Consider the following 27,409-nt stretch of genomic DNA (forward strand, 5'->3'; position numbering starts at 1 on the left):
ACAGACGCTGATCCTTGGAAGGTTTATAGTGCATATCAAGTACCTCATGCTTGTTGTCAGCCGGACGCTCGGACACTTTTTGGACCTTCAAAAGTATATAGAGCCTATAAGGTCCCTTCAGAGGCGTAGCTAGAGCTTGTGGGGCAACGGGCTATCCCCCAGATTGCCGCCCCTGGGGAGGGGGGGGTGGGGGGATTGCTGGGGAAAAAGGACGGTGAGCACTTGAAAGAGGTCCGAGAGACACGTAGTATCGCAGCTAATAGTTACCTCGATCATGCGAGTTACATGCACATACATGACACGGTCCAAGGCTACACAGTTAACTACACCGGTGACTGGCAGTGACTGGCAGCACAAAAGATAACACACACACTGCATGATCTATCTGGGGACTCAGAAAAACTGCATGTGACATCCATCAGAGAACTGCGTGAATAATTGCCTGGTAATCTCCTCAGCCCAATGCAAACATGCACATACATCACACTGTTCAGGGATCCATCATCTACAGCTGACATTAAATGACCATGTATCATGGTCCCCCCATTAATGCAGTGCACTTTGTGATCTGCATGGTACATGTTCTTTGCAGCAGGCACATTAACCCTCTGTGCTACCTTTCCAGGTGTCAACCCTTCCACTAGACAAAACTCCCTCTCTCTCTAGGAAGAACATTAATCACCAAAGTTATCATTACATTTTTATTGTCTCTGAAAATTGCTGGAGGCCAGGAAGGAGGCAGCAATTTATTTTTAAACCATAATATACTTGCAAACACTACGCACCCACCGAAATAGGTACGCAGTGCGGTCACACCATTCGCATCACCCTAACCTGCTGTTGTAATCTGGTCAAGAATGCTGCTGAACAGAACTATATGTCATGAAATGTTGGGGTGGGAAGTTGGGATTACTCCAGGAGCTGAGCTGCAGGCTTGACCGTTGATACTGGATCTGTACAACTGATAATAAATCTCCATTGTCATTCATCTTGAAGGAGTCTTATTATTACACCTGCTTGCTGATTTCTAAATAGTGAGTGCGATCGTTAAGGTAACCATGTTGTTTCTGCTTACATTTCACATGCTTTACTTAATCTTGCATTCCCTATGAGTGGTTGCGTTTACTTTTTTTTAGGCAGCATATTACTCTAATCAAGTGCATAATTTGAATTGAGCCACATCCAAGTGTTTATAGCGGGCACAATTAGGCTATAGCTGAAGGCAGTGCGAGTTTCTTTCAGTGGGCAAGTATGGTGTTCAGTGGGGGAGAGGATGTGGCACTATGGCCAGAGCTGTCGAATTTGGAACTGGGGAACCGGGTTCAGCCTTCATGACCAGTCCACCAGACCACTCTACTGAGGGAGCACATTCCCATGCTAGACCTTAGAAGGCCCCACTAGAGCTTAGAAGGCTTGATGTCTTAGCACAAGCAGGTGTACCCTAGTGGTGTCAATTGTGGGTTAACCTTGAAGGCCTGTCCACCACAATCCATACTGAAGTTAATCTCCAGTCTTGCGGGCAGGTCTACGAAGCAGCACACCCTAGAGCAACAGTGATCCAGTCTCTGACTGTCACTGAGATCACATGAACCTTGAGCAGGTTAGGGTGATGCGAATCGTGTGACTGCACTGGGTACCTATTTCGGGTGGGTGCGTAGTGTTTGCAAGTATATTATGGTTTAAAAATAACTTGCTGCCTCCTTCCTGGCCTCCAGCAATTTTCAGAAACAATAAAAATGTAATGATAACTTCGGTGATTAATGTTCTTCCTAGAGAGAGATCGTAGTTTTGTCTAGTGGAAGGGTTGACTGCTGGAAAGGTAGCACAGAGGGTTAATGTGCCTGCTGCAAAGAACATGTACTATGCAGATCACAAAGTGCACTGCTTTAAAGGGGGGGGATCATGATACATGGTCATTTAATGTCAGCTTTAGATGATGGATCCCTGAACAGTGTCATGTATGAGCATGTTTGCATTGGGCTGAGGAGATTACCAGTTAATTATTCACGCAGTTCTCTGATGGATGTCACATGCAGTTTTTTTTAGTCCCCAGGTAGATCATGCAGTCTGTGTGTTCTCTTTTGTACTGCCAGTCACCGGTGTAGTCAACTGTGTAGCCTTGGACCGTGTCATGTATGTGCATGTAACTCGCATGATCGAGGTAACTATTAGCGGCGATACTACATGTCTCTCGGACCTCTTTCAAGTGCTCACCGTCCTTTTTACCCAGCAACCCCCCCCCTCCCCAGGGGCGGCAATCTGGGGGATAGCCCCGGGCGCCACAAGCTCTAGCTATGCCTCTGGACATGACTAGAGGGCCCTGAAGGGAACCGTTTCAATGTCCATTGCTTATGTCCTTACAAAACGTAAGCAGTATGGTTTAATAAAGACCACATCCATAAACACAGAGCCATGGTACACATTTTGTTTTCCAATCCACCCATCAACCAGGTATTGTAGTACCTCCAGGAATGGTACACTTTCCCACCTGGGAACAACAATGCTGTTCAAAGAAAGACGAGAAAACAAAAGTAGCACTTCACTGGCAAACTCTGTAAAGTGATGCTGATTTATTTGGATGTAAATAAAACCAATCTGGCCACTTTGCAACCACTCTGTCTTGCTTCATTTAGTTATGTATTTATTTTTCATATTTAAAACCTATTTCTCTCCATCCCGCTGCACTTTGGAATAGAAAAATGTAAGAAAAAGGGCATTTCTCGCAAGAGTGTTTTTCTTTTTTGGATCCATTTCACAGGGAAGCAACTAAATGAAAGAAGGAAAGAGAGGTTGTGAACCGTTTCTTCAAGTCACGGTTTTCAGTAAGTGAGGAGCAAGACAGAAAGAGAGGGAATAATAGGAAGAGAGGGGGGACAGCTGCCAGCACAAAAAAAAGAAGAGGACATTGCCCAGTCCTATTCCTTCCCTGCCCGTCCACGAAAGCAAGCCGAGCCTGATCTGAATGCCTTTGTCCTTCCCCAAAATAGTGCCGCCTGGGGCGCACCCCCCCCCCCCCCCCCCACCACCACCCCACCCTAGCTACGCCACTGGGTCCCTTGTGCTTACTGGTAGCTGTTGCACAGTAGGTGTAAAAAAAGAGGAAAAAAAAATAGAAAATAGTATTGGTAGCTTTCATAATCAAATATTCTCTCCCATCTTGGAAATCCTGAAGAGCAGTTCTAATTCACAAGACAACAATCAGGTGAAGATGTTTTTGCACACAGGTTCTCTCCATTGTTGACAGGGTCTGGTGACACTTGTCGCTAACATTGTTGTAGTAATCAGACAGACTCAGTAGGTTCCATAGTTTAATCCTCACAGACCACAACAATGGCCGTCTTCCCTGCCAGCCTGCAGAGACTCAACTGATCTGACGACCCATGGTAACCAAAGATTCATTGATATACAAGTTGAGAGGGTTTGGATTTTGGGGGATCTACATTAAAGCAGTCCCACAATCTGTGTGGCCTGGGACAGGTATGGAACTCTGTATATACTATATTGTCAGGACCTCTAGCGGTACAGAGAAGAGCCAACCATTAAAAGACAGCCACAATGTTGATTTCCATTCTGAGAGTATAACCTTAATTCCCAAGTGTAGTAACAGAGTTAGTAGGAACGCATCCTTTTGTGATATGGTAACGGAAAGGGGGTGAGCATGGATACCCAACAGTCAAGAAGTCGAGCACAAAAGCTACGTCTGTTAGAGTGTGGAAGAGGTATTGAATTCTATCCCATAAATTGAACTTTATTAAACCGGTAAACAAACCCTCTATGGTGCCTTCATCTGTGCCGCATTCCCAACAGGTGTTTGAATTAGTCCGTCCCAGTTTGTGTAGCTGTTGGACCTGGCCCTTTTTCCAGGGTTATCCCCACAAACATTTTGCCTTCCTCCTGTATTTTTTCAGACCTGTCCTTGTTGGTTTTATGACTCTGGGCACTTTACCACTGCTAATCATTGCTAAAGTGCATGTGCTCTCTTGTAAACTTGATATAATAGCCTTACACCTATTTGACATATTTAATTTACATGCAAGTCCCTTGTACAGTGGTGTCCTATATACAGTGAGCCTGTAAATTAAATATTACTACTGGGTCTGCAGGGCTGCTTGCACCACCCTCAGAAGTAGCCTTTCAAACCGGTCTCAGGCCTCTGCCACTGCAGTGCCTGCCAGCACAGTTTACTGTCACAGTGACGTGGCATTTAAAATGGTTGCCACGTCTGAAACTCCCCTTTTACTACATATAGGTCACCCCCAAGGTAGGCACCAGCTAGCCTTACGGGCAGGGTGCTGTGTAGGTAAAAGGTAGGACATGAGCCTTTGTTGTCTGGCATGTCCTGGTAGTGCCAAAAAGCCTATTTGGTTTCTCACTGCTGTGAGGCCTGCTCCTCATCGTTTGCATTGGGAAATCCCCGATATATCTTTCAGTGGTAATTCCTGATCTGAAAGGAGTGACACTACCATGTTTGGTATGTTTGGAATAGTGGTGAAAAATCATGCTTACTGGTGTTGGTTTCATATTGCTATTTTGGAAATGCCACATTTAGAAAGTAACTACTAACAAAGGTGGGGTTTGGCCCTAAATCATTAAGGCTGAGCCAAATATTCATAAGTAACAACAAACATACCAATACTGATATTTCTATAGTCAAATTTTAAATCGGACACACGTAAACGACGCAATGTGACCTAGAAGTGTTCATTTCAATTTTCAACTTAGTTTTATTTTTAGAAAAATTTTTACTTCATTATCAAAAAAATCATCCATTTATACAAACATCACAGATTAACTGTTATATATCCACACGCACAATTTTCAAAAAACAGTTTTTCAACATAAATTTTTACAACATAAAATGACCTAAACAATACATATAACATACAACACTTAATGACAAATGTTAGACAAAGACAAAACAATGTGCACACATCAATAGAACAACATGACAGTAATGCTCATATAGGTTTTGGATCTATAACTTCAATTCTACAACCTTTCTTCTGGGCAAATAACCAAACAGTGCACTATTCACAATATCCCCAGTGTGTTTAAAAAACACGGAAGAAATGAATTCACAATTATATTCCTATACTTGAAAACAACAAGGGGTAATATCTTTTTATTCAACTTGTTTGGAAAAAGAGAGGTCGACGCGTTTCGAACCCAATTACAAATTTATAGGGTTCTCTTCAGGACCAAATGCTGGAAAAAAAAGAAATACATTCTTATTACCAACTATGTTGTATCATTTAACCCCTTCGGTGCCACGCCCTTTCCCCCTCCTGTGCCAGGCGTTTCCTTAGTGGGCGGGTTTCATGACTAGATAGTCTCGTCATGGTCACAGTGCGACCGTGCTCCATGACGAGACTATCTCGTCATGGGCACAGAAGAGGTTAAAAAATAATTCACAAATGCACCTTCCATGCAGAAAATGTTTCATAAATTACCTTTTTGAGATCGGCTGATATCATCTGTTCAAAACAAATCTGAAACCATCAATGTTTTTCACTCTAATCACTACCAGAAAAATTGAAGAGGACAAAAGAATAAGTAAAGAAAAGTTCAGTCTTATGTCCGTACTTGTGCATGTTGCTCTCTTTGTTTTTGAGGCAACCGAAAGGTGAAAGCAACTTACTTTTATCCAATGGAGTATTGTATCCTGCGGTCATTTTTAACTCTTTTTTGGTCGTGTATCAATAAAAGACAGAAAATCAAAAATGAGAATCCTTTTGATTCAAAAAGTGAATGGACATGATCTGACTACCGTTAAGTCGCAAACCTTTGACTTCGTCCTTTTTCTAAATGGGCGCCGTAGTTCTTCGTATGAATCTATACAAGAAATATATAAATAAATGAATGGTCTAATGCATGTCATGCCCCTTAATTCAAAACCGCTTTCTCATGGTCTTGCGCATTTCTAAATAGACCTACATAATATTCTCTCCAATGTAGGTCAGTATCATACATCGATGTTACACTGCTGCCTAGATTTTTGTTGCAAGACGTGGCGCTCACAAAACTTGTTTAATAACAGCACCTCTGCGTCTACGCATATATTTGCTGTGTATACGCGAGCCTCTCGCTAATGGTGGAAAGCGGGGGGGGGGGGAAGGAAGAGGGGGAGAACCGAACTATGTGGTGCGTTTACCATCACGGTTTGTATTGCAGTCAAACAATGGAATCTACTCCTAAACTGAAGTAACCTTTCTGCAGTGTACCTTCCCCTTCACAAAACCTGTTTCAGGGGAACTGTACCTTTAAATTAGCTTTATCGAGCGTGGTGGCGTCCTTCCTCTATTTCCGGCAGCAGTGGCAGCGTCCCAGTAATGTATTCTTGCACTCTACCTTTTCCGGTTAGGTATTTAAACTTCCGGGTGGCGGCCGAAATAGTCTCAAAGGCCTGCCTGTAGGAATTCTGGGTGATGTAGTTCCGCTATTGAAGTTCGGTTGAATCGGAAGGCTAACTCAGATTGTTCGAGGACTCCTTGAATTGGGTATACACGCGTTTCTGAAGGCTCCCACTTAATTTGAAAAAATGCATAACGATTGAATGAACTACCATCTTATGGGTGCCTCCACAGCCTATAATGACTTGGAATCTTATTTGGATTATACAAGAGATTCTTTCCAAAAAATAAGTGTGTGTACATAAAATAATCATGGAGGCTCATGGAAAACATTCCACTTACTATGAAAAACTCTGTGATAGATGAGTGTATCACCTATCATCAGATAGTCCTGCAAATCTTTTTTGTCAATTATACTAGTTGATCACGGTCAGGGAGTATGTCTCTGGTGACCTCAGTCAAAACATTTATTATAGTTTATATATCTCAGATAGCTCATTTAGTCCATCTACTTCTGTTTTGAATTTTACTATTAGCAAGGCTTCTCTTTTAATTAGGTTTCTTTCCAGATCTCCTCCTCTGGGATCTTGTTCAATCTTGGAAATTATAGTCCACGATGGGTCCTTCTCTACATGATTTTTTTTATCCAATTGTTGACCAACAGGGCCTTCTGCACGTTCTTCCGGATTCATGATTTATGTTGTATTATGCGTTGTCGTACCTCCTGATTGGTTTTCCAAATATAAAGTTTGGGGCAAGGGCACAAAATTCCAAAGAACACATTTTTTGTTTTACAGTTAGTAAATGTGTCATATTGCCAGTTAACATCTTTGTACACAAAGAGAGAGCCTTCGATAGTTTGATTGTAGCGCACACAGCTGCCACACTTGTGGTGGTCCGTGATTGGTGGTAAGCAAAATTGATCATGCAGTGTATTTTTAGGTGCTCTTCTTGGTAATAGTGCACGAATCACTTGATTACCAATGCTGCTTTCCTTTTTGAGAGCAAACAAAGGAGGTCTGGATAACAACGTGTCCAAATTCTGGATCAAGTGCCAATTTTGATGGATGACTTTTTAAAAAGAAAATTGTGTTGGGGCAAAATGCGTTTCCACAAACTAAGCGATCTGTAGATGGTTTCTCTTTTCTGTAAGAGGGTCTGCTTAGGTGTCCACCAGGTTCTCTTCATGGCATTTTTCAATAGTTTTTTTGGGTACCCGTGGTCTTTTAACCGGTCAATCAGATTGTTCGCATTAAAGGTGTATTCAGCTTCATAAGAGCAGTTCCGCTTAATCCTTAATAACTTCCCAAAGGTAAGTGTTTACATAACCAGTGGGGATAGCAGCTTGAATAGTGAAGTGCTTTATTTCTGTCTGTTGGTTTTTTTATGAAGTGTTGTGACCAAAATTCCACCAGAAACATAGGCTTAAACATCCCGAAATGTCATCCATTGATGGGCATGATTGAGGCTGAACTTAAAATCAGCTGTTCTTGCATTTAACCATCCATGAAACTGAAGCAAGTTGTCTTCATTGCCGGTCCATACCATGAATATATCCTCTATATAACAGACCTAATTCGAAATGTACTGAGAAAATGGATTATTGTTTTAAATGCATTTCTCCTCCAATTTGGCCATACATAGCACTGCCAACTCTGGGGCAAAGGGACAACCCATAGCAGTCCCTTTTGTCTGAAAATAGAAGTCCACACCAAAGTTAAAATAGTTCTTTCGAAGTGCAAAGTTGGCTAACTACATAATAAATTCCGTGGGGACTATCTGGTTTTGGTCGTTTATCCAAAAAGGTTTCAATCGCAGATAACCCGTCATCCTGGGGTATCTGGGAGTACAAAGACACGACATCCAATGTGGCTAGCATTTGTCCTCCAATCTAAATCTTCATTGATTCTATCTTACTAATGAATTCAGTTGTATTGTGGACGTATGAAGGGTCATCCTGCATAAATGGTTTAAGAAAAAAAGTCTACATATTTTGATATAGGCTCTACCACTGATTCACACCCGTAATCGATTGGCCTCCCTGGTGGATGCGTTTCAATTTTGTGAACCTTGGGAAGGATATACAACAATGGGATTCTTGGATTTTTATTATTTAAGAAATCAAATTCTTTTGGTCCCACAAAGCCTTGATCATATCCATCCTTAATTATTACCGACAAGTCTCTTTGTATTTCAACCGTAGGGTCTTTGTCAATTTTACGATAACATTCTTTGTTGTCCAGTTGTTTTAAAACTTCTGGCGTATAGTCCAGGGTGTCCCATACAACAATTGAACTGCCCTTATCGGCTTGTTTAATGACTATTGATAAATCATTTTTTAATTTTGTAATCGCTTTTTGTGGTTTAGAAATGTTATGTTTCATGAACTTTCTTTTCCTTATTTGTAATGGCAAAAAGGACTATTCTCTCGAACATGAGAATTTCTTTAGGTATTTTATCTGAAGGTCGGCAGAATGTAAACTTATTTCTCAGCCCTGTGACCTCTGTGTTTGTAGGAATTTAATTATCTGAGAAGAATGTTTTTAGTCTGATTCTTCTACAAAATTCATTAACTTCCGACTTCATTTTCACAAAGTCAGTGTTTTTGGTGGGTACAAAAGTTAGACCTTTCCTTAAAATACTTTCCGCCTCAGTAAAGTGATGGTTAGATAAATTAAAAATGGGGGACAGAGTTAGATTTTGTAGTACTGCCGCCTGGTTGTCATCTCCCACGGCTGATTTGTATACCTGTTTCTGCCTCGTGGTCTCGTATGGCCTCTGCCTAAAAAAGGCATTGTCTTTTGTTGATTATTTCCACGACTATTGGTGTTGAAACGACCTTCACATCCTTCACTGTTGTCTGTTTCACCTTCTGAAGAGGAGGATGTGTCAGAAAAAGAAATTAATTTATTTCTAGACCTTCCCTGATACTCTGGGAGAAATCTCCTTGATTTTGGACGGGAAAAAAATCCGTTTGTAAAGAAGGGTAAGTGGTTTCTAAAGAGAAGTTCTTCTTATCCGTTTCAACTTTAATTCTTTTTTGGTTTATTGTAAAATCTTTAAATTCAGATATTTCCTTTTCTACTTTCAAAAGCGGGGTTTTAGCATCCGTTATTGACTGATTGTCTTTTATTTCTTGTTCTAATTTAAAAATTTCTACTAGTTGTTGCTGTGAAATCCGTTGTGCAGTCTCCACTGTCAGGACCATCCGGTCTCTACTACATTTTGTTTCAATATAGCTGTATCCTTTCTTGTAAAGAGAGTCCTCCATAAAAATTACTGGGATATTCCGTATTTCAAGCCCACCTGGGATTGTTCCTGCTTTTAAGAGTTCCAGCAAGAAACGACCATGTAAATCTGTCCTGATCTGTTTTTTCTTTAGTCGAATTAACTTGTCCGATTCATTTTGTGTTGTGGCTGTAGCACTCAATAAAACTGATGAAAACAAGGAAGGCGCGTTAAGCAATTTTTGGATGTGCTCTTCACTATAAGCAAACATGGCTTGTTCTGTCAGTCAAAAAAGAGATAAACAACAAGAAACAGTGCGGTTCAAAAGAATGCCGCCAGACAAACAAATTAAACCTACAATCCAGGACCTATTTTTCTATCAGCAAAACATCGCGAGTCACCACTCGCTATCGACCTACTGACAAAAGAGGATTTTGGCCCTAAATCAGTAACGCTGAGCCAAATATTCGTAAGCAACAACAAACATGCCAATACTTATATTTTAGTCAATTTTCAAATCAGACTCGCAAGGTTTTTCTGATACAAAAATAGGTTTTGGATTGTAGTTTTAATTTGTTTGTCTGGCGGCATTCTTTTGAACCGCACTGTTTATTGTTGTTTCTCTCTCTTTTTTGACAATGACAGAACAAGACGCGTTCACTTACAGTGAAGACCACATCCAAAAATTGCTAAACGCACCTTCCTTCTTTCATCAGTTTCATTGAGTGCTACAGACAACACAAAATGAATCAGACAAGTTAATTTGACCAAAGAAAAAACAGATCAGGACAGATTTACATGGTCATTTCTTGCTGGAACACTTAAAAGCAGGAACAATCCCAAGTGGACTTCAAATATGGAATATCCCAGTAATTTCTTTTACAGAGGACCCTCTTTACAAGAAAGGATACAGCTATATTGAAACAAAATGTAGTAGATACCTGATGGTCCTGACGGTGGAGACTGCACAACGGATTTCACAGCAACAACTAGTAGAAATTTCTAAATCAGAACAAGAAATAATTTCTAAATTAGAAGAAATAAAAGACAATCAGTCAATAACGGTGCTAAAAACCCTGCTTTTGAAAGTAGGAAAGGAAATATTTTTATTTAAAGATTTTACAATAAACCAAAAAAGAATTACATTTGAAAAGGATAATAAGAACTTGTCTTTAGAAACCACTTACCCTTATTTACAAACAGATTTTTATTCCCGTCCAGAATCACAGAGATTTCTCCCAGACTATCAGGGAAGGTATAGAAATAAATTCATTTTTTTCTGACACATCCTCCTCTTCAGGAGGTGAAACAGACAACAGTGAAGGACGTTTTAACACCAATCGTCGCAGAAATAATCAACAACAAAAGACAGTGCATTTTTTTAGGCAGAGGCCAAACGAAACCGTGGGGCAGAAACAGGTACACAAATCAGCCATGGGAGATGACAACCAGGTGTCCGTACTACAAAACCTAACTCTGTCCCCCATTTTTTATTTATCTAACCATCTCTTTATTGAGGCTGAAGAAAGTATTTTAAGGAAAGGTCTAACTTTTGTACCCGCCAAAAACACTGATTTTGTGAAAATTAAGTCAGAAGTTATTGAATTTTGTAGAAGAATCTGACTAAAAACATTCTTTTCAGATAATGTCATTCCTACAAACACAGAAGTCACAGGACTGAGAAATAAGTCTACATTCTGCCCACCTTCAAATAAAATACCAAAATAAATTCTCATGTTCGAGAGAATAGTCCTTTTTGCCATTACAAATAAGGAAAAGAAAGTTAATGAAACATAACATTTCTAAACCACAAAAAGCGATTACAAAATTAAAAAATGATTTATCAATAGTCATTAAACAAGGCGATAAGGGCAGTTCAATTGTTGTATGGGACACCCTGGACTATACGCCAGAAGTTTTAAAACAACTGGACAACAAAGAATGTTATCGTAAAATTGACAAAGACCCTACGGTTGAAATACAAAGAGACTTGTCGGTAATAATTAAGGATGGATATGATCAAGGCTTTGTGGGACCAAAAGAATTTGATTTCTTAAATAATAAAAATCCAAGAATCACATTGTTGTCCATCCTTCCCACAGGTCACAAAAATGAAACCCATCCACCAGGGAGGCCAATCGTTTCCGGGTGTGAATCAGTGTTCAAGCCTATATCAAAATATGTAGAATTTTTTCTTATGCCTTTTATGGAGGATGTACCTTTATACCTCCGTGATACAACTGATTTCATTAATAAGATAGAATCAATTAAGTTTTAGATTGGAGAACAAATACTGGTCACATTGGATGTGGTGTCTTTGTACACCCAGATACTCCAGGATGACGGGTTATCTGCGATTAAAACCTTTATGGACAAATGACCAAAACCAGATAGAGTCCCCACGGAATTTATTATGCAGTCAGCGAACTTTCCACTTCGAACAAACTATTTTAAATTTGGTGTGGACTTCTATTTTCATACAAAAGGGACTGCTATGGGTTGTCCTTTTGCCCCAGAGCTAGCAGTGCTATATATGGCCAAATTCGAGGAGAAATATATTTATAACAATAATCCATTTTCTCAGTACATTTTGATTTGGGTCCGTTATATAGATGATATATTCATGGTATGGACCGGCAACGAAGACAACTTGCTTCAGTTTCATGGATGGTTAAATGCAATAACAGCTGATATTAAGTTCAGCCTCAATCATGCCCGTCAAAGGATGACATTTCTGGACGTTGAGGTATACGTTTCTGATGGAATTTTGGTCACAACACTTCATAAAAACCAACAGACAGAAATAAAGCACTTCACTATTCAAGCCACAATCCACGCATTTTACGGGATAACTTACCCTTTGGGCAGTTTTAAGGATTAAGCATAACTGCTCTTATAAAGATGAACACACCTTTCATGCGAATAATCAGCTAGACAGGTTAAAAGACTGCGGGTACCCAAAATAACTATTGAAAAAATCCATGAAGAGAGCCTTGTGGACACCTAGGGAGACCCTCTTACAGAAAAGAGAGAAACCATCTAGAGATCGCTTGGTTTGTGTAACCACATTTTGCCATAACACTCATTTTTTTTTAGAAAGAAGTCATACATCAAAATTGGCACTTGATGCAGAATTTGGACATGTTCTCCAGACTTCCTTTGTTTGCTCTCAAAAAGGAAATAAGCATTGGTAATCAAGTGATTCATGCACTATTACCAAGAACAGCACCTAAAAATACACTGCGTGATCAATTATGCTTACCACTAATCACAGGCCACCACAAGTGTGGCACCAACGTGTGCTGCGATCAAACTATCGAAGGCTCTCTCTTTTCGTACAAAGATGTTAACTGGCGACATGACACTTACGAACTGTAAAACAAAAAATGTGGTCTACCGAATTTTGTGCCCGTGACCCAAATTTATATTGGGAAAACCAATAAGGAGGTACGACAACAGATAATGCAACATAAATCACAAATTCGTAAGAAAGTGCAGATGGCCCCCGTTGGTCAACCGTTGGATAAACAACAATCATGTAGAGAAGGACATATGATGGACTATAATATCAAAGATTGAACAAGATCTCCGAGGAGGAGATCTGGAAAGAAAACTAATTCAAAGAGAAGCCTTACTAATTGTAAAATTCAATACAGCATTAGATCCACTAAATGAGCTAGCTGAGATGTATAAACTATAGTAAATATTTTGACTTGGGTCACCAGAGACGTACTCCCTGACGGCGATCAAATAGTATTATTGACAAAAAATTATTGCAGGACTATTGGGTGATAGGTGATACCCTCATCTACCACGGAGTTTTTCATAGTAAGTGGATGTTTTCCATGAGCCTCCACGATTATTTTATGTACACGCACTTATTTTTTGGAAAGAATCTCCCAGATAATCCAAATAAGCTTCCTCATCATTATAGGCTGTGGAGCCACCCATTAGATTTCAAATTAAGGGGGAGCCTTCAGACACGCGTATATACCTGGTTCAAAGAGCCCACGAACAATCCAAGTTTGCCTTTACATTCAATCGAACTTCAATAGTGGAACTACATCACCCAGAATTTCTACAGGCAGGCCTTTGACGGGACAACTACGGCCGACACCCGAAAGTTTAAATACCTAACCGGAAAAGGTAGAGTGCAAGAACATATTACTGGGACGCTGCCACGAATGTAGGAAGGACGCCGCCACGCTCGATAAAGCTAATTTAAAAGGTACAGTTCCCGTGAAACAGGTTCTGTGAAGGGAAGGTACACCACAGAAAGGTTTCTTCCGTTTAGGAGTAGATTCCATTGTTTGACCGCGATACATCCTGTGATGACAAACGCACCGCATAGTTAGGTTCTACCCCTCTTTTTCTTTCCCCCCCCACTTTCCACCAGTTGCGAGAGGCAAGCGTACATGCAGCAAATACACGCATACATGCAGAGGTGCTGTGATTAAACAAGTTTTACGAGCATCACGTCTTGCAACAAAAATCTAGGTAGCAGTGTAACATCAATGTATGACACTGACCTACATTGGAGAGATAATTATGTAGGTCTATTCAGAAATGTGCAAGACAATGAGAAAGCTTTTTTGAATTAAGGGGCATGTCCTGCATTAGACCATTCATTTATTTATATATTTCTTGTATAGATTCATACGAAGAACAACAACTATGGCACCCATTTAAAAAAAGGATGAAGACAAAGGTATGCGACTTAACAGTAGTCAGATCATGTCCATTCACTTTTTGAAACAAAAGGATTCCCATTTTTCATTTTCTGTCTTAAAGATACACGACCAAAAAAGAGTTTAGAATGACCGCAAGATACAACACTCCGTTGGATAAAAGTAAGTGGCTTTCACCTTTCGGTTGCCTCAATAGCTAAGAGCAACATACACAGGTTCGGACACAAGACTGAACTCTTCTTTACTTGTCTTGTCCTCTTCAATTTTTCTGGTAGTGTCGTAGTGATCAGAGTGAAAAACATTGAGGATGGTTTCAGATTAGTTTTGAACAAATGAGATCGGCTGATCTCAAAAAGAGGTAATCTTTTATGAAACATTTTCTGCATGGAAGGTGCACGTGATTTTTTTTTTTTTTTTTTAATACAACGTAGTTGTTAAGAATTTATTTCTTGTTTTTCTAGCTTTTGGTCCTAAATAGAACCCCGTAAATTTGTAATTTGGTTCAAAACGCGTCAACCTCTCTTTTTCCAAACAAGTGGAATAAAAAGAGACTACCCCTTGTTGTTTTCAAGTATAGGAATACAATTGTGAATTAATTTCTTCCGTTCTTTGAAACACACTGGGGATATTGTGAATAGTGCACTGTTTGGTTATTTGCCCAGAAGAAAGGTTGTAGAATTGAAGTTATAGAACCAAAACTTATATGGGCATTACTGTCATGTTGTTCTATTGATGTGTGCACCTTGTTTTGTCTTTGTCTAAGATGTGACATTAAGTGTTGTATGTTATATGTATTGTTTATGTTATTTTGTGTTCTTGTAGAAATTTATGTTGGAAAGGAATATGCTACTTGCCAGTATGCATCTGTTCTTGGCATGTAGAGCTGCAGAGTTGTACACTTAGCACAGATCGCCATCTGGTGTTGGGCCCGGATGTTTGCAGTTTGTTTTTGTTCTTTGGACAGTCTTTGGAAGTCACAAGTTCGGTGACTCCTCCTTCGGTCCGTACTGCGCATGGGCTTCGGCTCCATCCTCAGATTGTTTTTCGCCAACAGGGAGATGATGGAGCGTAGTAATAACAGTGAGAAACCCATGTGTGTTATATCTAAATAAGATGGACTGGAACAGATACAGGTAGCCGGGGAGGCGGGTGGGCGTGTACAACTCTGCAGCTCTACATGCCAAGAACAGATGCATACTGGTAAGTAGCATATTCCGTTCGAGGCATATGAGCTGCAGATTGTACACTTAGCATAGATTATATAGCAGTACCCAACCTTAGCGGCGACCACCGGCATCCGTTGCAGCTGTTTGAAAAAGTGTCTTTAGTACAGCCTGGCCCACACTAGCTTGTTGCTTGGAATGCACGTCTACACAGTAATGTTTTGTAAAGGTGTGCGGTGTTGACCATGTGGCTGCTTTGCAGATGTCATCTAAGGGTATGTTCCCTAGAAAAGCCATAAAAGCCCCTAACTTTCTAGTAGAGTGGGCTTTAGGTGGAACAGAGAATGTTCTTTTTGCCTTTTGATAGCAAATTTGTATGCACTTTACAATCCACCTAGCTATCCCTGATTTAGAGATGGGGTTGACTTTATGTGGTGGAGAGAAGGAAACAAACAATTGTTTAGTTTTCCTGAAAGGTTGTGTTCTCTGTATGTAGTACAGTAAAGCCCTCTTAACATCAAGTGTATGTAGAGCCCTTTCCGCAACAGATTGAGGTTGCGAGAAAAAGACAGGTAATTCCACCGATTGATTGAGATGGAAGGGGGAAATGACCTTGGGCAGAAACTTTGGATTTGTACGAAGTATCACTTTGCTGTGATGTATTTGTAAGAAGGGTTCCTGTATAGTGAACGCTTGTATTTCACTAACCCTTCTAAGGGAAGTAATAGCTACGAGGAAAGCTGTTTTCCAGGTGAGGAACTGTAGCTCACATTTATGCATTGGTTCGAAGGGCGGACCCATTAGCCTTTTAAGAACTACATTTAGATTCCATACAGGGGAAGGTGGTGCCCTGGGAGGAATTACTCGTTTAAGGCCATCCATAAAGGCTTTAATAGCGGGCACTCTGAACAGTGCTAAATGCTGTCTGTTTTGTAGGTAAGCAGCAATCGCTGCTAGGTGTAGGCGTATGGATGAATATGCCAGGTTACACCTTTGAAGATGGAGTAGATAGCATATGATGTGCTGTATGGATGCATCTAAAGGGTTGATTGTATTGTTACGGCAGTAAACAACAAATCTCTTCCACTTTGCGGCATAGCATGCTCGAGTGGTAGGACGTCTGGCTTCCTTGATAATGTTCATGCAATCAGGGGGAAGGTTAAGGTACCCAAATTCTAAGATTTCAGGAGCCAGATCGCAAGGTTGAGCTGAGCTGGGTCCGGGTGCCTGATTTCTCCATGGTTCCGAGTTAGGAGGCATGGGGACAGATGCAGTTTTTGATGTGGTACCACTGATAGCTGTAATAGTGTGGTGTACCACGGCTGCCTGGCCCATGTTGGGGCTACGAGAATGAGTGTGAGGGAGTGCTGTTGTAGCTTCCTGACCACTAATGGAATTAGCGGGAGAGGTGGAAAGGCGTATGCAAATTTGCCTGACCAGTTCATCCATATCGCATTGCCCTTGGACAACGGGTGTGGGTATCTGGCGGCGAAGCTTGGGAATTTTTTGTTTTCGTGGGTGGCGAAGAGGTCTATCTGAGGATGCCCCCCACTTGTGGAAGAATGGGCGAAGAACTTGTGGATGCAGTTCCCATTCGTGTAGTTGTTGCGTTTGTCTGCTGAGCAGATCTGCCATGGTGTTTTGAACGCCTGGAACGTGCTGTGCCAGGAGAAAGATGTTTTGAGGAATTGCCCATCTCCATATGCTCTGGGCTAAGCGGGAGAGCTGGGGAGAGTGTGTCCCCCCCCTGTTTTTGAATATAATACATTGCAGTCATATTGTCTGTGCGAATGAGGACTGCTTTGGCTGAAATCTGTTTTTGAAAGGATTTTAGGGCTAGAAAGATCGCCAAGAGCTCCAGATGGTTGATGTGGAGCGACTTTTGCTGTGGCGTCCATAGACCTTGCATTGTGAGGTGTAGGAGGTGCGCTCCCCAGCCGGAGAGCAATGCGTCCGGTGTTAGAATCACCTGAGGAACCGGGTCCAGGAACGGCCGCCCTTTGGAAAGGTTTGTGGTGTTCCACCACTGCAGAGAGTGATGGGTGCGGCCGTCCACCAACACCAGATCCGTCAGCTGTCCTTGGGCCTGGTTCCACTGTTGTGCTAGGCACTCTTGGAGTGGACGCATGTGGAGTCTTGCATGGGGCACTATGAAGATGTAGGACGCCATCATCCCTAAGAGCTTCATAAACACTCTTGCTGGAAGAGAGTGCTGAGGAAGGAACGTTTTGCGCAAGGCTTGTATGCTTGCGATTCTGGCTGAGTTTGGATAGGCAATACCTTTGGAGGTGTCTATAGTGGCCCAAAATATTTCTTTGTGTGAGATGGTACGAGGTGGGACTTTTGGTAGTTCACCGTGAAGCCTAGCTGGTGGAGCAGTTGGATGGTGCGGTTTGTATGTTGCACACATTGGTTGTAGGACGCGGCTTTTATCAGCCAGTCGTCTAAGTAAGGGAAGACGTGAATATGTTGACGTCTGAGGTGTGCTGCTACTACTGCTAGGCATTTGGTAAACACCCGTGGTGCGGTGGTGACCCCGAAGGGGAGAACTGTGAACTGGTAATGTTGACCGTCCACCACAAACCTGAGGTACTTCCTGTGAGAAGGGTGTATTGGAATGTGAAAGTATGCGTCTTTCAGATCCAAGGTAGTGAGAAAGTCTCCTTGAGAGAGGAGCAGGAGGACTTGTTGTAGGGTGACCATGTGGAAATGGTCTGAATGTATGTATGCATTTAGAGGCCGGAGGTCCAGAATGGGCCTCAGGGTCCCGTCTTTCTTTGGTATCAGGAAATACAGAGTAGACCTCTAGATTTTGCTGATTGACGGGGACCTGCTCTATAGCGTGTTTTTGGAGGAGGGAGAGCACCTCCTGTTTGAGCAGTGTGGAATGTTCTTGAGACATTGGACGGTGCCTTGGTGGGATATTGGGTGGGGTAGATGTTAGCTCGAGACAGTACCCTGACCGAATAATTTGGGTCACCCATTTGTCCGATGTTATGGATTCCCAGGTGTGGATAAAGTGTTGCAGTCTGCCCCCGACCAGAGTGGGATGGTCTGGGGGGAGCGGAGGGAAGTCATTGTGCGGGCGGGGTGGCAGAACGGGTGGTGTTAGTTTTGCCCCTGCCCTTATTGTTGTTGCCTCTGTATCCACCCCTTTGGTAGCCCTTTGAAAAGGTATTTTGAGGAGGGGACTTGTAGGAGGTAGAGGCGCTATCGGTGGAGTAGCCTCTGCCTGTGCTACGAAAGGATGAGCGCCGAAAGGAGCGTTTGGGGGTCTGTGATTGTAATGCCCCCATAGACTTTGCTGTGTCCGTGTCCTTTTTCATTTTTTCTAATGCTTAGTCTACCTTTGGCCCGAAGAGATTTCGTTGGTCAAAGGGGTGATTTAGTATGGATGCCTGGACTTCTGGCTTGAACCCTGAGATCCTGAGCCAGGCATGACGACGAAGCAGGACACTAGTATTTATGGCTCTAGAAGCAGTGTCCGCTGCATCGAGGGCACATTTAATGGAGGTGTTCGTAATTAGCTTTCCCTCCTGTATCAGGTCATGAGCTTTACGTTTGTGTTTTTCCGGGAGGTGCTGCATAAGAGCCTCAAGCTCATCGTAGTGTGCTCTGTCATAACGCGCAAGCTGCGCTTGTGTATTCGCAATGCGCCAGATGTTCGCGGCTTGCGAGGCGGTGCGTTTACCAGACGCATCTAGAAGTTTCGATTCCTTACCTGGCGGTGGGGCCTCACCTGAGGACTGGGAGTTAGACCGCTTTCTAGCTGTGGACACAACTAGGGAATCTAAGGGAGCAGGGCCCTTAATGTATGTCGGGGTCTGTGGGTGCCGCCTTGTACTTTTTTTCTATTCTAGGGTTTAAGACCCTGGCCCTGACAGGGTCTTTGAACACCTCTGCAGCATGCTTGGTGACACCCTTAAGCATGGGCAATATAGCTGTGGACTTATCCTGAATATCAAATGTATCCAATAAGAAGTCGCCTTCCACTGGTTCACTATGCATTTCCACCCCATGGTAGTGTGCTGCTCTCTGCACTAAGTGGTGAAACCCTAGTGAGTCCTCTGGGGGAGATGGCCTGGATGGGTAGAGGTCATCCTGAGGCACATCCGGTATGTCAGGGTTTTGGTAATCTTCCCATGGGTCTGGGGTCCCCGGTGGAGTGGGGTCCATTGGGGCGTCCGCCGGGTCATAATCTGGATCCCCGTAATCCGGATCTGGGGACGGGGTCGGGGAATGATGAGGCAAGGGTGGCGGAGACCTGGGAGGGGGAGGAGGTGGAAGAGGTGGAGGAGGAGGAGGTGTAGGGGGTGGTGGGGAGGGCACTCTGAGAGGAGATGTGGCAGAGTCCTTCCGCTTGGGCGGTGGAGGAGGAGCTGGTGTGTCAAGACGTCTTTTCTTGACAGTTAAAGTCAATAGCCCAGTCTTTGGATCCTTAGATAAGGTCTTTTGATAAGGATCTGGTGTAAAAAGGTCCGGTGGCGCCGAATCGTCCGCCGGCGCCGATGTTTTCGGAGCCGAGGATTTGGGTGGTTTCTCTGCACCATGCCTTTTTGGAACCTCCGTTTTTTTCGGCGTCGAGGTAGGCTTTGGCGCCGGAGCGTCTGTGCCGAGGGATTTGTGCTTGTGTTTTGTCGGCACCGAGAGTCCAGGCTTCGGCACCGGTGGCTTCGGAGTCGAGCTGGGCGTCACTTTCTTCGGTGCCGAACGGTGTTTATCGGCACCAGGCGTCGGCTGGCTCGAGCCTGAGCTGCCGTGAGACTTGTGAGGCTTCGACACCGGGCCCGAAGGTGAGGTGATAGAAGCTGCGTGTTTGGTTTTACCCAGGCCTGCAGGCGAGGGTGTAACCTGAGTCTCTTTGGTTTTGGGCGCGGGGGTGGGAGGGGGTTGAGTACTCGTGACCCTCTGCGCCGGTGTGATGTCCTCCACGTCGGAGTTGTCGGCCTCGGAAGCGCTGACGACGTCTTCCTCCTGCTCGGTGTGTTGTTGCCCCGAAGCTCCGGTGTCGTCTCAGAAGATGTCCGGTGGAGCCGCGGTCGATGAGTGCGCCATGGTGCGTCGAGCTCTTCGATCCCGGATGGTCTTTTTTGATCGAAAAGACTTACAGGCAGGGCAGTCTCTAGCCTCGTGTTCTGGAGAGAGGCAAAGGTTACACACCTGATGGAGGTCGGTGTGGGGAAATTTAGACCCACATTTTGGGCACTTTTTGAACGGAGTCCTTTTCATCGGCCGGGACCGGAGTCGAAGAGGGCCCGAAGGCCGGTGCCGATGTGTGGAATGGAGAAAAGTGCCGCTTCGAGAGATTAAGATAGATGAAGAAACTCGAAGAACGAGGATTTTCCGTCGAGGCTGGAACCGTAGAAGTTCGAAGCCGGAGCACGAAGTATCACATCCGAGCCCGATGGCGGAAAAAAACAATCTGAGGATGGAGCCGAAGCCCATGCGCAGTACGGACCGAAGGAGGAGTCACCGAACTCGTGACTTCCAAAGACTGTCCAAAGAACAAAAACAAACTGCAAACATCCGGGCCCAACACCAGATGGCGATCTATGCTAAGTGTACAATCTGCAGCTCATATGCCTCGAACATGGATTTTTGAAAATTGTGGGAGTGGATATATAACATTTTATCTGTGATGTTTGTATAAATGGAAGATTTTTTTATAATGAAGTAAAAAGTTTTTTCTGAAAATAAAACGAAGTTGGAAATTGAAATGAACACTTCTGGGTCACATTGAGTCGTTTACGGGTGTCCGATTTGAAAATTAACTTAAGAAATATCAGTATTGGCATGTTTGTTGTTGCTTACTTTTAGAAGGTGGGCATTTCTCTGTGCTCATAACTCTTCTGTGCTTTGCTGCCTGACTCCAATTCACATCTAGGGCATTGTGACAGCTCAGCTTGTGCATACTTTCCAGACAGCCATCACACAGGGAGGGCTGGGTGTACAAGGGTTGCATCCACATTTTGAATGGTCTTCCTGGGCTGGGAGAGTGAGAGGCATTAACACTTAACATTTGCATAGGCGGTGTCCTTCCCTCACACAAAAGGGGCTTGTTTACCCCATACTGCTGTATGGAGCCAGTGCAAGGGTGGAGGCGAAACTCCAGGACCTGACCAGATCTTACTGGAAGCTTCTCCCACCTTCTAGAAGCCAGGCCTCAGAGTATATATACAGGGGCTTTGACCCCACTTCTTTCAGCACTTTTGGATTACACTACGGGACCTGGAAGAAGCTCTGCTGGAGTAAAGGCTGCTGCGCTGAAAGGATTGCCCCATCTCGCTGTGCTGACTGTTCCTAGGGACTGCTGCCCTGCTTTGTTGTGCTTCCCTGATGCCTGCTGACCTTTACCCTGCCAAGAAGAGCTATAGGACTGCACCAGATGACGATTAGGGTTGTCAGGGGAACCACAACTTGGACTAGACTGTGCTATGTGCTGACCTGCTAAAGAAGGACTGCCTCTTCAGTTTTCAAAGACCCTGTGTGTTGGCCACCCTGCACCCCTGCCTGTGGGTCCCGGCGATCTACCTGGGCCTGGTAGCTTGCCCTGCCGGGTGGGACCGGCACATGGAAAGCATTTTGCCTCCCTGCCCGCTCAAGAGCTGTGGAGACAGAGTGCTAAAAAGGGCCTTGCTTCCTTATTCAAGGCCCTCAGATCGAGCCCCCCCTCTGAGGTCGCCCCGGGGCACAAGCAGGCATCCACTGTGGTGCCTTTTCGTGGTGCGGAGACCCGGTTGCATGAGGAGAAAGTGCCTGGAGTGCGCGGGCCACGGAAAGCCCATGCAGCATCCTCTTGAAGCCAGAAGGTATTGTGGGGCTGGGGAAAGCCTTGCATTCAAGGCCAGACAGAATTCACGACCAGAGGCCCCTGCCCGGCAGCTGCACACGTGAAACCTCCCCCAACACGGCCCCGTGAGGTCGAGTCCCAAGATTGTTCTTAACCCCTCCCCCACTGCGCCAAGGATACTTGCCCTGACTAGAGTGATGTGTTCGGTCTGGCTTAGGTGTTTATCCTAGCCAACCAGAAACCCTATTTCTAACAGTAACGGCATGGGTTTTCAGTACGTTTTGAGAAGGAACTCAAAGATATTTTACAAATAAACCTCTGCCACTGTTTACATAAAATATTATATCTGTGTTGAGGTATTGGTTGAGTGCGTGCTTATTATGTGTCAGCAGTATGTGCTATGAAACGATGTATATTGTGGATCTGTATTAAGGAACATCCAGAACATGCGCAATTGCAGAGCTAAATGTGATGTCTTGATAGATGTGAGCCCTGTCACCCTTTCCTCCCCTTTTCATAGCATTTATGATTCCTAGAATGCAAAAATGGGTGTGGTACATGGTAGTTGCATTCATCTTACAAATGCAGAAAATAGACTCTTAGGAGGTGGGAACTATGTTAGCTACACCCACTGTTGGACTTGGCCCTTTTTCCCAGAATTTTTCGCTTTTTCTCCCCCATGGTAGAGGAATGTTTAGGCCATGTGTGGTGTGAGATGCAGTGATACCTGCTGTACAATGGCGTGCGCAGATTTATTTGTGCTGTGGTGAAGAAATGACTCTTTTAAAATGGACGCCATGGCTGTGTGTTGTGCCGCCTGACTGAAGCAGGGTTGCCAGTCTAGTTGTTTGTTTCCCAGCACCCCAGCTTTTGGAGGGAAGCCTGGCACCCAGGGTGCTCTACACCTTCCCCTAGACCAGTTAGGACCAGTTTCCCCAGACGCTTCTAGAAGCTTCTGGCACTGTCTGGTAGGTGGGGTGAGGGGAGTATAAATAGCAGAGCTGGGATGCCATCTGCTCAGACGGACCGTGGACTTGAATGTGAGGGGACATACTACCAGGGGGTACCGCCGCATGGGCCTGTGTGCTGGCCCCTGTGCCCAACTGTAAGCCCTCTGCTGTCCACAGGGCTAGTGAGAGAGCTCCACTGCTGGAGTCAAGACTGCTGTACCAGGAGGAGTACCACGTTACAGAGGACGACAGTTCTTAGGAATTGCGGCCCTGTTCTGATGAGTGCCCACTGACCGCTGATCTTGCCCAGTAGGGCCTGTTGCTCTCCTGCCTAGCACCTCGTGAGCGCTACAACCCTGCTTCGTGGGACCTAGCGCCGTGGGAGCACCATATAGTGGACTGGCCTGTACTTTCAGGAGGTGAGGAGCGCTATCTTTTGTCCCTGAGGCTGCTGGTGGGACTTTGCACCTCATGAGCGCTACATCTAAAGTGCCAGGAGAAGAGGAGTGTCTTTCCTATGCAGCGCTGGGCTGTGAAAGCGCTAGAGTTGAACTCCCCGCATTGTGAGTTGTGGTAGCGGAGCAGGAGACCACCCGCCTCTTCAAGTAGCTTTGAAACTAGCAGGTACCTACCCCGCATCTTGCCGCCTTCATGGGTGTCCACCCCGCATGTGAGCCGCAGTCTGGCATACTTAAAAACCAGCGGGAGCACACCCCGCGGTTTTTGCGCCTCTGAAATTGTTTAAAACTGAGCTGGTGCCCACCCTGCATATTGCCGCACTTCGTTGGAAGAAGGGAATCACCGCCGCGGTCCAAGCCGAGCGCACCAAGAGCGAGTGCCTACCCCGCAATTGTCTCTATTGGGAAGGCGGGAGCCCACCCCGCACTTCAAAATTGCTTAGGTATCACTGAGAGAAATCACCGCCGCGGGAGAACAATCCCGGCCAGACCAGGAAGCCAGGCTCGCTTGCCTGACTGTGGGCGGGGCCTACAGGGACGTCCGGAGCCTCGCTGGCTCTTCATTGAAGTCCCGGGTCCCAGGAGGGGGCCCGGGTGAAGTGGACAGGTGCTGCCGTGGTTGGCGGAGCTCCCGGAGGAACGGGGAGAGCTCCACACTTCTGCCTCGAGAACTGCACCCGCCATCAGTGGCAGAGAGCCTGGGTCCGGCGGAAGACCACCCCGCCCGCGTGGTGTTGTGCCTGCGGCCCGAGAAGGGTTGAGAGACAGCCTGTTGGTGTGCAGGGCTTTTGAGAGCGTGGGAGAGCCCCGCATGTCTGACCGAAAGGAAAGAGCCCTGTAGCCATCAAAGGAGACCGGAGGAAGGCGTCCGGAGAGGTCCTGGCAGAGCAGGGGACTGTCGAGGCACATACCGGTGCCTGTTCCCTGCCGGAAGGAATCCGGTGACCAGCGGAGGCCACAAGAAGAGTCCCGGTGAGTAGGGCTCAGGCTTTACTGGTGGGGGGGTGGAGAGGGGGCACATTGTCGGTGCCCGCCCCCCTGTGGCTACACTGAGGGCCCCGTGGGGTCCGTACCGGTTTCACAGCTGCCCTGCTAGAGCGTGGGGAGCTGCTATGTTGTGGCCCACATTTCTTCAATCACCGAGTCCCGGGGGGACTCCAACGTGCCAGTCGGTGTTCTTTTCGTGGCTCCTCCTTGACCCTGAGTACACGTGTATGACTAACTGCACCGAGGGGGGCATCTCTGCCTTCCCGAGTGCCAGTGTGGGGCTCCAGAGGCACCATAGGTGCAGGGGCCATTGGTGACTACCCAGCTGCCCTGTCGGACAGTGGGCAGCTGCAACATTCCAGGGGCATTGTTGCTTTGAGAGTCCCAGAGTAGGGGGCTCCCCAGGCGCAGTGGCGTCAGAAGCTAATCTGCAACGTTGGACAATTATTTCAGGTGGTTTATGCCCCATTCTAATACGGTCCAGCAGAATGTATTTCGATGCCCTGCTGATTTTGTACGCACAATGCTCATATGTTTATGCCTAACCCTAAGGTGATGTGCTGAGATGCCGCCTCCATGTTCATACGCTTTTTGCCCATGAGGTATAAGGGATTTATATGCCGCAAGGGATAAGCAGTTTATGATGATGCAGGGATGTTTTCCTTCCAGGCCTCGTGTGTAGGTCCCAGGCTGATGGTGTGCATTTATGACCTATGCGAATGAGATGATGCATGCTCTTATGTTGATGCACATGCCTGAGGTATTGGTTATGCCTAATGTTTTCCCACCCTAAGGTGGACGCTGCTGAGTTGTTCCTAAGGTGATTCCTGCCTGCGGGGGAGGCTGTCCTGTTCGTGGGGTTGAGCCCACTACTAATGGTGTTATGCCTCATATGCGTTGCACTTATAAAATGTGATTTAGGCGTGCATGGCGGATTCCAAGCCTATTATGAATGTTAGGCCATGATGCTTTCCTGCCTAATGACACCGCACCTATGCTTATGATGATGCCAATGTGCGGGTTTAATAAGATGTTCACATGATTTATGCTTAGGTTTATGTTTATGCCTCATGCTTACGCTTTTATGCCTAATGGGTTTCATGCTAAGGTGCTGAGCTGAGTCCAGTTAGTTGCCAGTAGCTGCTGGCTGTGATACATTTATTGATGGACTTTCCTTCACACTTTGTCCTGTTGCAATGGTTCTGGCAGCGGCCCGATTGGCCCTGCCCTGTAAATAGTCCCCTCTGTACATGACTACCTGGTGCCAGTTGGCACAGTGTTACCACTGTGATTACCGCTAGCTGTGTTTTGCATAATACATATGCTGTTTTTTTCACCTAAACTGGTGTGGTCTCTTTTTGTAGTGTGCCTTGTGTACCGCCTGTGTGTGCTGCGTGGATGCTTTACACATTTCCTCCGGAGTTTGGCCCACCCGCTCTGCACCACACTACCCGTGTCTAACATCCACCATATCAGTATGGAAATGTCCCTTATGTGGTCAGCTTTGCTGTTTCGAAGGCTGATATTATAATATATTGTAAATCTCCTTTCCTGTTTCTCATATTAAACATTATCATAATGTGTAACTACAAACGTGCGATTTGACTTAAAATTCCTCTAATTTGTATTACTTTTCTTAAATTTCCTTTCGTTACATAAAATCAATAAAAGACACTTAACATAAAGAACTGTGTCACACAATTCTGAAAACAGATGAACTGAAAGAAACTTCTTGTGACTTATTGCAAATTACTTATTAGATTTTTATGTCATTAAGACAATACGAAATAGACTATGTGCTTTTAAAGAGCTAGAACACAACTCGTTAAAAATAAATAAAATTCCTTCTTTTTGAAACAACTAATGGTCTACTTGCACTAAACACGAGAATGTCAAAAGGGTGACATTTCCCTCAGCAATACAGCTTTAACTAACACGGAGTTGTTGGTGTTTCTCTAGGAAGCTACTTTTTATTTTTAATAGACAGTCTCAAAAGGAAAACCAAATGCAATTATCTGGCTAAAACATTTCCTGGCAGAACTATTGCCCATCTCACATTATTTCCGCAAGCATCAATCAATACTTACTTAGTCGTCTCATATTTTCAGTTAACCTGCAAGAATATCAAAAAACAATATTTAGCGCCATTGCTTATGCTGAAACACACAACAACATGGCCCACCCTCCCCTCCAGCCCTCCAGCCCCCCACCCCCGGAACAAACCATGTGCCATTTGGTACAAGACAAAGAAAGCAAAAATCCATAGTATGAGTGTCGCCAAACCTGACTTGTGTACAAATATCATGCATTTCTGCGTTAAAAGCGGTTACGCCCCTTACTACTTTGAAAATCAGACTCTTCGCAATTACTGTTGCTACATACTTTTGCTTGTTACATGTAAATAAAAGGTTTAACAAGCTATAAAATAACAGAATCGTAATGTTTCGCTTTTTGGACTGGGTAATGCTATCCAGATTCCCATTAACATACAGGTGCCCGGACAGGTTGGCAGTCAATACCGAGCACCAAAAGTATAAGCAGTCAGTGCTTTTATCGTGGCCAGCTATTTTTAACTTGAGGGTCATTACACTGTCATAAATCACATCACTAGAAGCTTCAGTAGACCCCTGCCAGATCCTGAGAAACTCTTCGTCTCTATGGAAAATGTAACCAGAATATTAAAATAGTAGCAGACACTTGAGGCACTCACATTCAAGGTCATGTTATCACGGTCACTTTAAATTGTGACCCCACCCCCCCTACTTTGCGCTCTGCATGACTACCACAACATCCCA

At 44.5% G+C, this 27,409-nt stretch overlaps 1 protein-coding gene across 5 annotated transcripts in view; it reads right to left on the reverse strand.

The window, feature by feature from the left end:
• GRAMD4 (GRAM domain containing 4) overlaps window positions 1-27,409 on the reverse strand; it is a 497,316-nt gene that overhangs the window by 149,401 nt on the left and 320,506 nt on the right. For all 5 annotated transcript variants that reach the window (XM_085654072.1, XM_085654070.1, XM_085654073.1 and 2 more), the window contains one exon: window positions 26,702-26,727. In XM_085654072.1, the coding sequence (XP_085510198.1) occupies window positions 26,702-26,727 (26 nt within the window). The remainder of the gene's footprint in view (window positions 1-26,701; window positions 26,728-27,409) is intronic.

This window comes from Triturus cristatus, chromosome 4_1 (assembly GCF_964204655.1).
Source record: "Triturus cristatus chromosome 4_1, aTriCri1.1, whole genome shotgun sequence".
Taxonomy (NCBI): domain Eukaryota; kingdom Metazoa; phylum Chordata; class Amphibia; order Caudata; family Salamandridae; genus Triturus; species Triturus cristatus.